General features: G+C 44.5%; 1 protein-coding gene across 1 annotated transcript; it reads right to left on the bottom strand.

Annotated features, from left to right (window-relative positions):
• Positions 1-12: 12 nt before the first annotated feature.
• LOC112265097 (transmembrane protease serine 13) lies at positions 13-14,974 on the bottom strand. Its single transcript, XM_024442136.2, has 13 exons — positions 14,821-14,974; positions 11,174-11,348; positions 9,548-9,661; positions 9,052-9,228; positions 8,745-8,871; positions 8,324-8,419; positions 7,890-7,933; positions 7,607-7,769; positions 6,721-6,899; positions 6,284-6,382; positions 5,675-5,817; positions 3,847-4,002; positions 13-1,180 (listed from the first exon to the last, which is right to left on the bottom strand). The coding sequence occupies exons 1-13, from the start codon at positions 14,836-14,838 to the stop codon at positions 1,166-1,168; spliced, it is 1,506 nt and encodes a 501-aa protein (XP_024297904.1). The 5' UTR covers positions 14,839-14,974; the 3' UTR covers positions 13-1,165.
• Between the last annotated feature and the right edge of the window lie 299 nt (positions 14,975-15,273).

Below are 15,273 nucleotides of genomic sequence, written 5' to 3' on the forward strand. Positions count from 1 at the left end.
ACGCAGTTGACAGTGAGAGGACGTTTCTTTTTTTTTTGCTGAGTTTATATTCCTATGCCAGAGTCAACACAAATCTATTCCGTAACAACAATACCGTGTTACAAGTGTTTATAGGCCATACCTGATGATATGCGGCTGCTGTGTTAAACAACAAATGTACTTCTCTTGAATTCATTGCTGATCAGATACTTCAGTTGTATCTGGTTCTGTTGTTTTTCCACATTTTTACAGTTGATAGAAAACTTTGGCACTGTTTCAAACTTAGACTATTCTCTTTTTTTTTAACAATAGCCTGTATAGAAATCAAAATGTCTCCGGGGCTGCAGCATGCGCTCATTCGTTGTCATGCTCTGTTGTGGTATTAAATAAAAGTCTCCTCTTGTCTCCAGTCATTCATTATTATTTTGGGTATAGGGGAGGGTCACTTGTCTTTTTTTCAAGCGTTCAGGGAGGGTCGGGTAAACATATATTTTTACTAAAGGGAGGGCCATCCATTTTGATTTCCCGAGAGGTCTGATTTTCTTCAGGTATCCCTCATTATAAACAATGTACAGTCCCTTGCAGTAGTTATATTCCTTTCTTTCCTATGAGTTTCACATAACTAACACTAAATCATTTCTGGAGATGAATCACAAAGCACTCTACATTCCTTATAGATGAAACAGAAATAAGCATGCAGTCAAAAAAATGTAATATAGGAGAGATGGGAGGCGTGAGTGGATATGAGGGTGGCATAGACTTAGAAAAGAGAAAGGCCAGCCATCTTAGACCCTCCTATCGCAGGTAAATATCCTTACCGTAAGATTAGAAAAACAGATGGGATTTCAAATCATTCAAACACAACACTGGAATCAGAGCCCAGAATGGATTGGCCTACATTCACATATTTTACATAGTGTAGCAGCCATTGGGCATAACTACAGTAAACACAATGCATTTTGTGATTTTAGAAGGTACAGTAAAGTGCAGTATAGCTTTCCTGCTACTCCCTTAGCTAGCGGCCATCTTTTCATCTGTCGACCCATCGATCTATCCATCTTGATCTGTCAATCTAGTATCATTCTGAGAAGACTTCATGGTGTGGTGTTCAGAGAGGAAGGACAAAGAAGGCCGCCAGCGGTCTTTAGGGACAGGATGCGGCGAGGTCACTGGAAAGGAAGTGGCATCAAGGACTTTCCAGCTGCAGAGGGAACAATGAGAGTTAACATACGCTATACATACAGTGCCTTGCGAAAGTATTTCGGCCCCCTTGAACTTTGCGACCCTTTGCCACATTTCAGGCTTCAAACATAAAGATATAAAACTGTATTTTTTTGTGAAGAATCAACAACAAGTGGGACACAATCATGAAGTGGAACGACATTTATTGGATATTTCAAACTTTTTTAACAAATCAAAAACTGAAAAATTGGGCGTGCAAAATTATTCAGCCCCCTTAAGTTAATACTTTGTAGCGCCACCTTTTTACAGCTGCGATTAGTTTTGCAGCTGTAAGTCGCTTTCTTTCCACAGATTCTCGGGTATGTCTCTTTCAGTTTTGCAGACTCCATCGAGAGACTGACATTTTTCCCATCCATTCCTCCCTGCAAAACTGAGCTGTGAGCTGTGTTGCTTTTACGCCAAACATAACGTTTTGCATTGTTGCCAAAAAGTTCAATTTTGGTTTCATCTGACCAGAGCACCTTCTTCCACATGTTTGGTGATGTCTCCCAGGTGATGAGCTGTGTTGCTTTTACGCAAACATTTTTGCAAAAAAGTTCAACACTTTTTTCCATGGATATCTTTAAGAAATGGATATCTTTAAGAAATGGCTTCTTCTTGCCACTCTTCCATAAAGGCCAGATTTGTGCAATATACGACTGATTGTTGTCCTATGGACAGAGTCTCCCACCTCAGCTGTAGATCTCTGCAGTTCATCCAGAGTGATCATGGGCCTCTTGGCTGCATCTCTGATCAGTCTTCTCCTTGTATGAGCTGAAAGTTTAGAGGGACGGCCAGGTCTTGGTAGATTTGCAGTGGTCTGATACTCCTTCCATTTCAATATTATCGCTTGCACAGTGCTCCTTGGGATGTTTAAAGATTGGGAAATCTTTTTGTATCCAAATCCGGCTTTAAACTTCTTCACAACAGTATCTCGGACCTGCCTGGTGTGTTCCTTGTTCTTCATGATGCTCTCTGCGCTTTTAACGGACCTCTGAGACTATCACAGTGCAGGTGCATTTATACGGAGACTTGATTACACACAGGTGGATTGTATTTATCATCATTAGTCATTTAGGTCAACATTGGATCATTCAGAGATCCTCACTGAACTTCTGGAGAGAGTTTGCTGCACTGAAAGTAAAGGGGCTGAATAATTTTGCACGCCCAATTTTTCAGTTTTTGATTTGTTAAAAAAGTTTGAAATATCCAATAAATGTCGTTCCACTTCATGATTGTGTCCCACTTGTTGTTGATTCTTCACAAAAAAATAGTTTTATATCTTTATGTTTGAAGCCTGAAATGTGGCAAAAGGTCGCAAAGTTCAAGGGGGCCGAATACTTTCGCAAGGCACTGTACAAACGTACAGTATGTGGACACCCCTTCAAATGAGTGGATTCGGCTATTTCAGCCACACCCATTTCTGACGGGTGTATATAATTGAGCACACAGCCATAGACAAACATTGGCAGTAGAATGGCCTTACTGAAGAGCTCAGTGACGTTCAACGTTGTACCGTCATAGGATGCCACCCTTCCAACAAGTCAGTTCGTCAAATTTCTAAACTGCTATAGATGCCCCGGTCAACTGTAAGTGCTGTTACTGTGAAGTGGAAACCTCTCAGAGCAACAACGACAACGGGAAGTGGTAGGCCACACAAGCTCACAGAACGGGACCGGTGAGTTCTGAAGCACTTTGGCGTGTAAAATCGCCTGTCCTCGGTTGCAACACTCACTATAGTCCCAAACTGCCTCTGGAAGCAAGATCAGCACAATAACTATTCGTCAGGAGCATCATGAAATGGGTTTCCATGGCCGAGCAGGCGCACACAAGACTAAGATCACCATGCGCAATCCCAAGCGTCGGCTGGAGTGGTGTTAAGCTCGCCGCCATTGGACTCCGGAGCAGTGGGAACGCATTCTATGGAGTGATGAATTATGCTTCACCAAAATGGTCTGGGGCTGTTTTTCATAGTTCGAGCTAGATCCCTTAGTTGGGGCGGCAGGTAGCCTGGCGGGTAGAAGTGTTGGACCAGTAAACAAAAGGTCGCTAGATCGAATACCTGAGCTGACAAGGTAAAAATCTGTAATTTTGTCCCTGAGCAAGGCAGTTAACCCACTGTTCCCGGGCTATTCTGTGCTTACAACTTTGTGGCAACAGTTTGGGGAAGGCCCTTTCCTGTTTCAGCATGACAATGCTAGCGTGAACAACGTGAGGTCCATACAGAAATGGTTTGTCGAGATCGGTGTGGAAGAACTTGACTGGCCTGCACAGAGCCCTGACCTCCAGCCCATCAAACAACTTTGGGATGAATTGGAATGCCGACTGCGAGCCAGGCCTAATCGCCCAACATTAGTGCCTGACCTCACTAACGCTCGTGACTGAATGGAAGCAAGTCCCCACAGCAATGTTACAACATCTATTAGAAAGCCTTCCCAGAAGAGTGGAGGCTCTTATAGCAGCAGAGGAGGGACCAACTCCATATTAATGCCCATGACTTTAGAATGAGGTGTTTGACAAGCAGGCGTCCACATACTTTTGGTCAAGTAGTGTAAGTCAATGGAAGGTGAGCTGTGTATTAGGTGTGTATTGCATGGTGTGGTTTGATGGAACACAGGCAATCCTGGTAGTTTCTCTTCATCTCACCTGCATCTTGCTGTAGATCCAGGGCAGTAGGCTGGACACCTTGGTGTAGACTCCCGGCCTGTTACTCTGCCCACAGCCGGTGCCCCAGCTGGTCACGCCCACCAGCTGCCAAAGGTTGTCACTGGTTTGGCACACCAGAGGACCACCACTGTCTCCCTGTGAGAGAAAAGGAGATAATGGATGAATGAACAGTTGAAGTGAGGGGCCAAGGTGTGGAAAGCACCTGCTACAATATACGGTATGTTTTCACGTCGTGGATAGCAGATGAGGTAGAAGGGAATTTGAGTAGAGCGAGAGACGACTTCCTCAGCCCAAAGGCATCTAAGATGAGGACAAGAGTTGGTGAGTAGCAGGAGAAGACAGCTGTGGATTAACGAAATTCCAAATTTTGACGAGTAATGTTGGCACCAAACGTTCTAAGATAGTTAGACTCTGGGAAGAATTTAGAATGTTGCTGTCATGGAACATCGGGTGTCCTTACGGAGGTCAGTTTGACAAACTCTGCATCTATGTGTCTGTAAAGAAAAAAAGAAGAAGCATATTTGTTTGGTATGTTAATGGAATAGGGAGAGATAAGAGGTGAAAGGTCGGAGAAAGAGTCGTCGGTCAAAATAGAACCCATGCTGACAGCGGCACACTGTACACGTGCTCCAGAGGCAGCGGCTTAAACGTCTAGAGCACCCCAGGGGCCTCATTTCTAACCATTGCGTACATTTCACACGAGAAATATTGAGATTTACAAACTTGGTGTACACCGTATAACACGTTTCCCGTTATAAATCAGACTTGTAAAACTGCGCGTGTGAATAATCATTTATAACTCAGCCAGGAAAACACCCTCCATTCAACTTGTATGGTAACACTAAAGCCTTCTATTTTCCATACAACTTGGAACTATTGGAATTGGGCCATGACAGTTTCTAAAAGAAAGAGCAATTTCAATGTTTTTGGAGGTGTTGGCAGAAACGTTTCATCTTTTACAAATAACTCACGCTGTATCTGGCAAAGGACTGGGACAGTTTCTGAAAGAGAAAACAATGGCTAATTGTTGTGGACCTGCCGTCAGAACATTTTACTTCAACAATGTTTTGCATTGACTTTTCCCCCCCAACCTAAATATGCCGGACTGAGAATTCTGAAACATTGTCTAGGCGACTCAAAACATTTTAAATTACAGTCGGCTACTCACAGTAGTTGCATACATGATGCAATGTAAAATATCAACTGTAATGTTCACCTGTTAAATTCAACTGTACGTGCTGCCTATGGAATCGCATAGGCTACAGCAGAACTTGAAATACACAGCCTTTCTATTTACTAGGCTACTAGGCTCAATTAAATGAGATGTGCATGGTGTTTTTTTTTTAACATGGCTACTTCGTGAATGCATCACGGCCCAAAAAAAGGTGAGGGATTTATTCTGCAATGGTTATAATAATCAAATAGGAAATAGATTTCTAATTATTTTAGATTCCAAAAACAAAAAAAAACATTTTCGCTCTTCTCACTAGTGGCAAATGGCTGCATCTTGTTTTCCTTTTTAAATTTTTTAGATATTAAGCACGTCATCCTATCCCCTATTTGCACAAAATACTTACTTGCCTGCTTGCAATACAATACTTCAAGCACTAGAAAATGTGTTTAGGCATGGTCTGACATTTGCGTGGAGGTAAGCATATTCTCACGCCAAGTTCAGTTCGAATAAATGCCAACTTTGCGGTAAAACTGCAGCACCCATGTTTTTGGGGTATATTTTGTACGTGCGCAATGTTTATAAAATGAGTCCCAAGCCCTGTAAATAGAAGAACTACAATATGTGGACATGTACCTGACAGGAGTCCCTGCCCCCGTTGAGGTCTCCGGCACACAGCATGTTGTTGGACACACTGCCGGAGTATACCTTGGAGCTGTTACACACACGCACGTCGATGATGTCAACGGCCACCTCCATCAGGTCTTTGGAGGGTTTCGCTGTGAAGGGACACATACAGTACCCGGTCATTCTCCAAACACACACACACACTTCAGCTAGCGACACTATGGCTAGTTGCACTATGCGAACTGTAGCTCTACTGAATATAGCATGTGTTTTCTGCAATGAAAAGACATTGAGATTGGATGAATGACACAGGTGTAGCCTCCTTTCTCCACATCACTCTCTTTATATCACAGAGACAGACAGGCCATATGGCAATTCTGGGAAATGCCAGATGGGCTGGTTCATTTTTAACCCAGAGGGCCTGTCTAAATGGTTGTTTCTTGTGCAAAATGATTTTAAAAAAGGGCTGGTGTCGGGGCCTCGAGGATAGAAATGGGCCGGTGTGTGAGAAATACCCGGTCCGAATTCTGGTCCCAGTCTGTCCCTGTTGTTTCACTCTAGATAAGCATGATTTAATTTAGTATAGTCCATTTCTCACTCCCTTGTCTGTCTTCCTACCTGCCCCCTCATCTATTGTTCCGAATCCCGAGGTCCAGCATTTGGTTCCATGGGGGAATGTCTGGTCAAAGGCTGGCAAACAGGCAGGCTGAACTGCATCTGAATAAAAAAAACACAAAGTTAAGTTAGATAAACAGAGTGGGCATTCTGACCTCAGACACATACGTAACACACAGTTACAAAAATGACACACACGTACGCACACATACCATGCATCCCAGACATTTAGAGCTGAAAAGGGCAAACATTTTTACAGTGCTGTACCAACATTGATGCTAGTGTTTCCCTAGCGTTTCCCTAGCGTTTCCGTAGCGTTTCCCTAGCGACTCCCTAGTGTTTCCCTAGCGACTCCCTAGTGTTTCCCTAGCGTTTCCGTAGCGTTTCCCTAGCGACTCCCTAGCGTTTCCCTGATATAGAAGGAATAGAGCCAGACTCACTAGTGAAGTCCACTGGTGAGGCCAGCTTCAGTATGGCGATGTCCTGGTCGTTGGTTACATTGTTGTAGTTCTCATTCACAATGATCTTCTCGACGAGGTAGGGAGGAGGAAGGTGGTCTTGTGACACCACTCCTCCGTACACACGCCACCTACTGGCATCAAGAACCGGGTGGAACGACCTTCAATGGGCACGGGAAAAAATACAATAAAATATATATTCATTTACTTCTCAAACCAAGGCTGTAGCTCATGACACAGATTATGTTATTATTATGGTAATAAGGTGTATAATTGAGTTGAGATTGGTTGTCACGGTGAGGGTTGTTGAGGTGATGAGGGGTTGTCATGCTGCTTATTCTTGAGTCATGCTGAGCAAGTTTCTGCACAGATTTACTACTAGTCTGTTATTTATATGGATACGTGTAAGTGAAAGGACTGACATTCTCCTGAGGCAAATGGCGCGTTTATGACCCTGTCAGAAACATGGAAATACAAGCTTCAGAGGGAGTGGGGGGGGGTCCATTTGGATTGTCCTCTAACTAGCCATTAAAAGTCAGAATCCCTAGCATCATCTGAGTACTCCGGGTATTTTTGGACATGCTAAACTCTAACTAAGGAAATTGCTTAGACAACAGCATTTTTGGCCTTTAACACTGTTTACGAGCAATATAGCTGTACTTTCCGTTTATGGTTGGAGCAGCTAGCTTGCCGTTAGCCAATTGGCATTCTCAGCGAGTTCAAAACAAGTCGGATTTCACTCCGACTTGTCATGAACGCAGCAGAGAGGGTAAGGTGGAACCTATTACCAAGGATCTACATAGCGTGTCTAGAATTAGAACCAAGGGATCCGTTTGGAAATGAGCATTGTTGTCCTCTAGTCACTGACCTGGGAAAGCAGTGGGCAGCTGTCACCACAAAGTCAGGGGACACCAGGATCCCTCCACAGATGTGAGATCCACCAAAGTGGAGAGAGAGTTGCCAGGGCCATTGGCCCAGCTTGGCAACACTGCCCCCTATGATCCGGGAGGACAACTGTTGACGTCCACAATCTTGGAAAAGGGGAATAAGTGATCAAATGTTTGTATCTAATTATAACTAGAAGTCAGATTTCAAATAGAAGGTTGATATAGACCTGCCTGGTGAAATATGAACAGATGAGTGCTCCTTACCAATACACTTCAGAGAGACAGTATTCTGGTCTGGGCAGGACAAGCTACACAGCAACACAAGCACAACCATGTCAGGAACTTAGGACCTAACATTAAACCACACTGGAATTTGTGCAGCATGGTTACAGTTGATGGTGTAACATTACATCCCGACCAGTCATGACAGATAATGACTTAACACCTTTATTTATCTAGGTAAGTTAGTTAAGAACAAATTCTTATTTTCAATGACGGCCCAGTGGGTTAACTGCCTGTTCAGGGGCAGAATGACAGATTTGCACCTTGTCAGCTCGGGGATTTGAACTTGCAACCTTCCGGTTACTAGTCCAACGCTCTAACCACTAGGCTACCCTGCCGCCATCACTCCCTCGACATTACTGGGACTAAAATGAGTCAATACATATGTGCTGAGGTTTGTAGAGGGGTTCTCTCACCTGACATTGACCTGGCCCTGGATGGGTAAAGATGATCTGTTGTTCAGTGTTAGACCAATTGACTGCTGGGACTTCACTGCCTTGGTTGCAAAGGACCTGCACGGTCGACACACACAAACACATTTGGATTCTGTCTGCCAAAGCAATACGAGAATCAATACCCCTCCCATGAAGCATTCCCAGAAAGTAAATTTGCCACAGGCACACCAACCCCAGAGAGAGAGAGAGGAGAGCAGAGATTCAATCTGAGTGTAAATACTGAAAATGGCAGCAGTGAAATTAGACGTCACCGAGCAAATGTCTGTGAGAGAAAGTAGTTGCTTCGAGAGGTAGCGTATACAAAAAAGGCTATTGTGAGAGAAAGTGATTGCTCTCTAAAGGTAGCTTATGAAATGGCTGTTGTGAAATAAGGTGATCTTACTTTCTGAAGCCCAGTTGGGCACAGGTTCGGTTGGCGTAGCTCTGATTCCATCCCTGGTAACACACTGGGAGAAAACGACCATCCTGAGATGTTCTGACCTGTAGAGCACCGTCCGCCCCAAACCTCACTGGAGAGAGAGGGAGAGGAGGGGATAGAATAACAAGATACGAAAAGGGCTATGTTTCTCTGCTTGTCGTACCGCGAGTGTACGTCTACCTGTCCACCTGGCTTTCATCTCTGTACACCTACCTGCAAGCCCGTATGTCTGTCTGTTGTGTTGTGCGTGTGAGAGTGAGAGTGTGCTTACCACAGCTGGACTCGTCCGTGCCCAGTTGGCAGTCCCGCAGAGCGTCACATTGGACGGTGGAGTTGGAGCAGGTGTCGTGAGCGGGCACGCTCAACTGCTTCTCAGGGTGCCCCTCATCCTCACTGTCATGGTGGTCGAGGGTGGCAGCCGTAGTTCCCAACCTGGTACCGTAATGCACTACACACAGGGAGGGAGGGAGAGAGGGAGAGAGATGGGGGCGCGGAGAACAGGTAAGGGTGGGGTGAAGAGGAGAGATGGAGGAAGTGGTAGCAGAGGAAGACTGTCAATGTCTGTACAAATACAGAAAGGAAAGGGAAAGGGGAGGGGGATACCTAGTCAGTTGCACAACTGAATTGCATTCAACCGAAATGTGTCTCCCGCATTTAACCCGACCCCTCCTGAATCAGAGAGTAGCTTCCAAATGAATGAGTAAACAGGCACACATATACACGAGTAACAACAACATGAGTAAATATGACGACAGCCCTGGCCTTACCTCCGAGCCAGATGGCAATGGCCAGGAGGAGCAGCAGAACGGTGCCTCCTGAGCCACCAAAGCACTTGGCACTATGCTGGCAGCATTTGTGTTTCCTCTTGTTGTCAGGAAGAGCTGGAACAACACACAACATACACGTCAAAAACAGATGTATCTTCCCCAGGAGACCATATACAAAAGCGCACACTGAGTGTGCAGAAAAATAAAGGACACCTTCCTAATATTGAGTCGCACTCCCGTTTGCCTTCAACATTGGGTCATGGACTCTACAATGTTCAGGACACCTACACCACCCGATGTCACAGGAAGGCCATAAAGATCATCAAGGACAACAACCACCCGAGCCACTGCTTGTTCACTCCGCTATCATCCAGAAGGCGAGGTCAGTACAGGTGCATCAAAGCTGGGACCGAGAGACTGAAAAACAGCTTCTATCTCAAGGCCATCAGACTGTTAAACAGCCACCACTAACATTGAGTGGCTGCTGCCAACACACTGACTCAACTCCAGCCACTTTAATAATGGGAATTGATGGGAAATGATGTAAAATATATCACTAGCCACTTTAAACAATGCTACCTAATATAATGTTTACATACCCTACATTATTCATCTCATATGTATACGTATATACTGTACTCTATATCATCTACTGCATCCTTATGTAATACATGTATCACTAGCCACTTTAACTATGCCACTTTGTTTACATACTCATCTCATATGTATATACTGCACTCAATACCATCTACTGTATCTTGCATATGCCGCTCTGTACCATCACTCATTCATATATCTTTATGTACATATTCTTTATCCCCTTACACTTGTGTCTATAAGGTAGTAGTTTTGGAATTGTTAGCTAGATTACTTGTTGGTTATTACTGCATTGTCGGAACTAGAAGCACAAGCATTTCGCTACACTCGCATTAACATCTGCTAACCATGTGTATGTGACAAATAACATTTGATTTGATTTGATTAGCATGGTGTCGAAAGCGTTCCACAGAGATACTGGCCAATGTTGACTCCGATGCTTCCCATAGTTATGTCAGGTTGGCTGGATGTCCTTTGGGTGGTGGACCATTCTTGAAACACACGGGAAACTGTTGAGCGTGGAAAAAAATCCAGCAGGATTGCAGTTTCTTTACACACTTAACCCAGTGTGCCTGGCACCTACTGTCTTACCCATTCACCCTCAGAATGGCACACATATGCAATCTATGTCTCAATTGTCTCAAGGCTTAAAAATCCTTCTTTAACCGGTCTCCTCCCCTTCATCTACACTGATCGAAGTGGATTTAACGAGTGAAATCAAATCAGATGTCACAGCTTTCACCTGGACTCACCTGGTCAGTCTACGTCACGGACAGAGCAGGTGCTCCTAATGTTCTGTGCACTCAGTGTATAGACACCACATAATGCAGAACACACAACTCGGAAGTTCAAATCCTATTTCTTTCTCAAGGATGTTTTTTGTATTGCTACCACTTCTGTTGAAACTTGTATCATTTTACACTACTTTCACTGGTGGTTTGTCGTCCCCTGAAAGCAAATCAGGAATGGAGGGAACTAGACTGGGACAGAACTGGGATAGTCAGGCACTAGATAGAGAGTACGACTCACATATACTGGGCTGGCAGATGTGTTGCGCAGCCACTGGTGGGGGGTGCTGGGGGATGTAGTATAGCTGGTTGGGAGGAGTGGGCCTTGGACCCGCTCCATAGACTGCCTCTTCATAGGACTGGAGGGGCGGGAGGGTGTGCACCTCAACAGAGTAGTATGGAGGAGGGAGCTCGTTCTGCAGGGGAGAACGCAGAGGAAAAGGCAAAAGGTTAAGCAGTCAGTCATTCAAAAAGAATATTCGGATCAAAAGCCCATGTGGGGACTTAAAGTCCCAGTGTTTTGTATTATATTGTATATATTTAACACTGTAATAGTGTAAAAAAAAAAAAAATGTGATCAGTTTTATTTCCTGACAGTTGCTGGTTGATAATACAGTCTACACAGGACCTTCAAAATGACGTCGCTAGGCGGTATCGGTTTATGGCCCAGCACAGTCAAAACCGTGATTTTCCTGTGTTTTATATAATAATACTTTGAAATTGTACAAAATATGATAATGCCCTTTTAATTGTAAGAGCTGTTGGAAAAGAGAGTCTGAAATGTCATTGTTTTGTTGGGGTGGAGTTTTGGGCTGCCTGGTGACATCCCTAGGTGGTAAATTAGTTAATAGACCAATAAGAAAGAGGGTTAACAAACCTCTCTACCAATAACAGCTTAGGAAAATTCTTGCTTGAGAAATTGCTCTTTGCTAAAAAGCTATTTGTTTTGTCTTTAATCATTTTTATTGAGAACAATCACAGTAAGGTACTTAATTATTAGCCAGAAATGATTTGATATTGAGATAAAAATGTAGATTGGACATTTAACAGACCAATAACAGAGTTCAAAACCGTTCTGCCAATAACAGCTAGTTTTCAGTTTTCTCCTCTCCACTCAGTTCACTCCTAGACAATCTTAGCAAAATTATTTTTTGAGAAAGTTTTTTTGCTAAAAAAGCTATTTTTGTTTCTTTTTTACTAATTTAATGGAAAACTATTACAGAAAGGCACTGATTTGTTTGCCAGAAATGATTTGATATTGAGATTTTAAAAAATGAACGGCTGCATTGAGCCTTTAATAATCCCCAGTAAAACAGCTTCCATGCAGGAACCCTGATTCATCCATAAACAGGGTATGGGGTGCTGCCTAGAGGACACATGCTGATTGCGAACAGGGCTGACAGATGGTTGATGACGGGTGAAAAACAACCACATTCTAGTATCTACAGGTTAGATATCACTCATTGTCGGCCATAATCATATCATCCTCATGGAGCAAGTTTTAGATCCCAACACCTGAATAACCAACTCCAGCACAATGGAAGGTGCCATGTCTCTAGGCAACAATGTGCCGAGCTTCCCAATTGGCCCCTTATTCATTTCCTCCAGTCTTTATCGTGCTCTCATTTCTGCTTTATATTCATCTGCTCCCCATAGCGCTATCAAGCATCTCAGACAATAGAGCTAATCAACGTTGCCAAGGACAAGCTCACATTGTCCCCCCCCCCTCCTCCCAGGAGTCTCTATTGTTGCCACGGAGAAGAAAGGTGGCTGCCATGGAGACAACAGAACAGCAAATTCCAAAAGGAAGTTGTGGTCGACCCCCTGTCCCTGTCCCTATCCCTGGTTGGCTGCTGCCAGGTTGTATCACACACGCAGGTGATTTGTGACCCACTTCAAACACAGGTGCAGGTCAGTCAGTCTGATAGTGTGCTCCCCCCCTGCCCCCCTGAGGCTGGATGACAGACAGCCAGGGTTCAATATTGCCTTTGAGTTCTGTCTCTCCTTTCCTTGCCGCTAAACAGACACCTTTTCACTTTACACTGTGTGTTTATTCAGGGGGGTGAATTCCAGTCATGTTTTTGTAGGGATGACATTGCTTTTAACTTCCCGAACTGGTTCTGATGTTGGGACTTTGGCTGATCTGCACATGGCAATGTTTATGTTGCAATGACCGACATGGAATGAATCTGCTTCCTGTACAACATGCAGGCACACACATAAATTACCCCCACACTGATTCTCACCGTTAGGTTCTAAATAAACAGAATAAAAACTAACCGGACAACTAGATAAAGCTCAAACCAAGTGTATTCACCCACCGGGTCAAACAGCTGCGAAGACAAAGACATGTTTACACGAGCACATATTTATACCTTCGTCCCATACTGAGTCTCCTCCTCGCACATCTGGACAGCCAATACATCTCTGTTGCCAGACAGGACTTTAGTGATTCCTGTTCTCTCACTTCATCTGACCTGGGCCCAAATTCCTCACTCCTCCCCAAATCACGGCTGTCCTGCCTTATCTGTTGACTGCAACCCGACTGTGGCCCTTCTCCTCCCCTAAGGACACCTGAGTCGCAACAATAACATGTTTCTTCCTGCACTCCCCTTTCTCACCCAGTAGATTTCCATACCCTCAGTTCTTACATAGTCACATGAATAAGGCTATTTTCCCATTTCGAGTTCAAGAAGTTAGTACCCAACACCACAACAGATGAGCAGTGTGCTCTGCTCTACACCTACAGTGGATGTGCTATGGATTGGTGGAGATTTACACAACATTGCAAGATTCTTAGGTGGAGTTTTGATTTCAGAGGGGCCTTAGGCTGTAGTGGATGATCACAAGGATCATTCGATCCTATAGGTCTACAGCAGACGTGGATCATATTGAAGTGTCTGTCTGGTTGAGGTTGAAGAGCACAACACAAAAACAAAGATGGGACTTACTGTTGTCTGTCTCGGTGACAGAGAGAAGACTCCAGGGCTCAGTCAGTAATAATACCAGTTTATAACCTCAACCTTTTCTTTGGTAAACAGCTCCAGTTTCATGACCATAGGCACCAGACTCCAACACAAGCGAACCAGAATGCTGGCCCCAAGTGGATATTCAGTTGGTGGAAGAGCCCGGCTTGCCTGAATTCCCAACTGAATCCACATTGGTCAATAGACATTGTTCCAGGTTTTAGTTACATTTCGAAGGGAAGAACGTACTTATAAACAATGAAGTTGTTATAAATACTGTAACTTTGAACTTCAATTCCAAAGAGTACCTTTTGAGCTCAATAGTAGATGTGTCGGTAGCCCACGTTGATTGTTGATTCATTAATCGAGACGGATAAATCCTCTCTTTCACAGACGGAACACAACAGTAGCAGGGTAGAGTGGCCCTATTGGCCTCATTTCCACCAAAAGCCTTATTTCACAATCTGTCCCTGTATTTTGGTACCACAAACTGAGTGAATAAGACTGGTTTGAGACATAAAACCACTATCCATTTCGATGAAGAACCCCGACTTTTCAACACAATATTTTCCGCATGGGATTATTCAACATCATTTCAACACACCATGCGAAGCAACACAGTATAGAGACCGGAGACAGAGGCCACCGCAATGAGATCATACGGGGCTCCAGCTACACACCAGCTTGACCCTGTGCCTCGGTCTCCTGGTAAAAATATCAACACAAACTGGTTCACATGGCAAAAAGTACTTCTCGTCAAATGACCCACCCCGACAGAGGGAAAGTGAGAGCACGAGTACAGCATGGTCAGTGTGTGAGAAACACAAGTGCTCTTGCTTTGGAAGCTGGTGACAGAAGTCAGCCCAGGGGAAACATATAGACAAGCAGAGAACAAGGAGGAGAGGATAAAGGAAGAACTCACAGGGTCATGCTTTGCCATCGGACGCTGGGGGAGCAGTGAGGAGAGTGGAGGTGAGACCTGGTAGGAGAGGCTTTTCACAGGGCCACTCAAACAGTCCCGGAACAGTGATCAGAGCCTGCTGACGCCACATTTGACACTCCTTCTTTCCTCTCGCTGTCTGTCCCTGAACCCCTCCACCCAGGCCACACAGGTGGGACTGCCCCACCCCATCCAACCCCTCCCTCTCTCATCTCCTCTTCACTGAAATTGGTGTGTCCCAGTGTGCTACTTTCCCACCCGCCAGACCGGTTTCAAGGTAGCCAAGGAGAGACAAAGATTGATTCACACCGTGTGGCCTGCTCCATTCTGGCTCAGGTGACACCAGCTGGGCAATCAGAGCCAGGGACCAAAATGGCGTCCTCTCAGACAGACACATTTTTATTTATGGGGCAGATCTTTTTCTCAGGACCTCCG

Source organism: Oncorhynchus tshawytscha, linkage group LG13, assembly GCF_018296145.1.
Source record: "Oncorhynchus tshawytscha isolate Ot180627B linkage group LG13, Otsh_v2.0, whole genome shotgun sequence".
Classification (NCBI taxonomy): domain Eukaryota; kingdom Metazoa; phylum Chordata; class Actinopteri; order Salmoniformes; family Salmonidae; genus Oncorhynchus; species Oncorhynchus tshawytscha.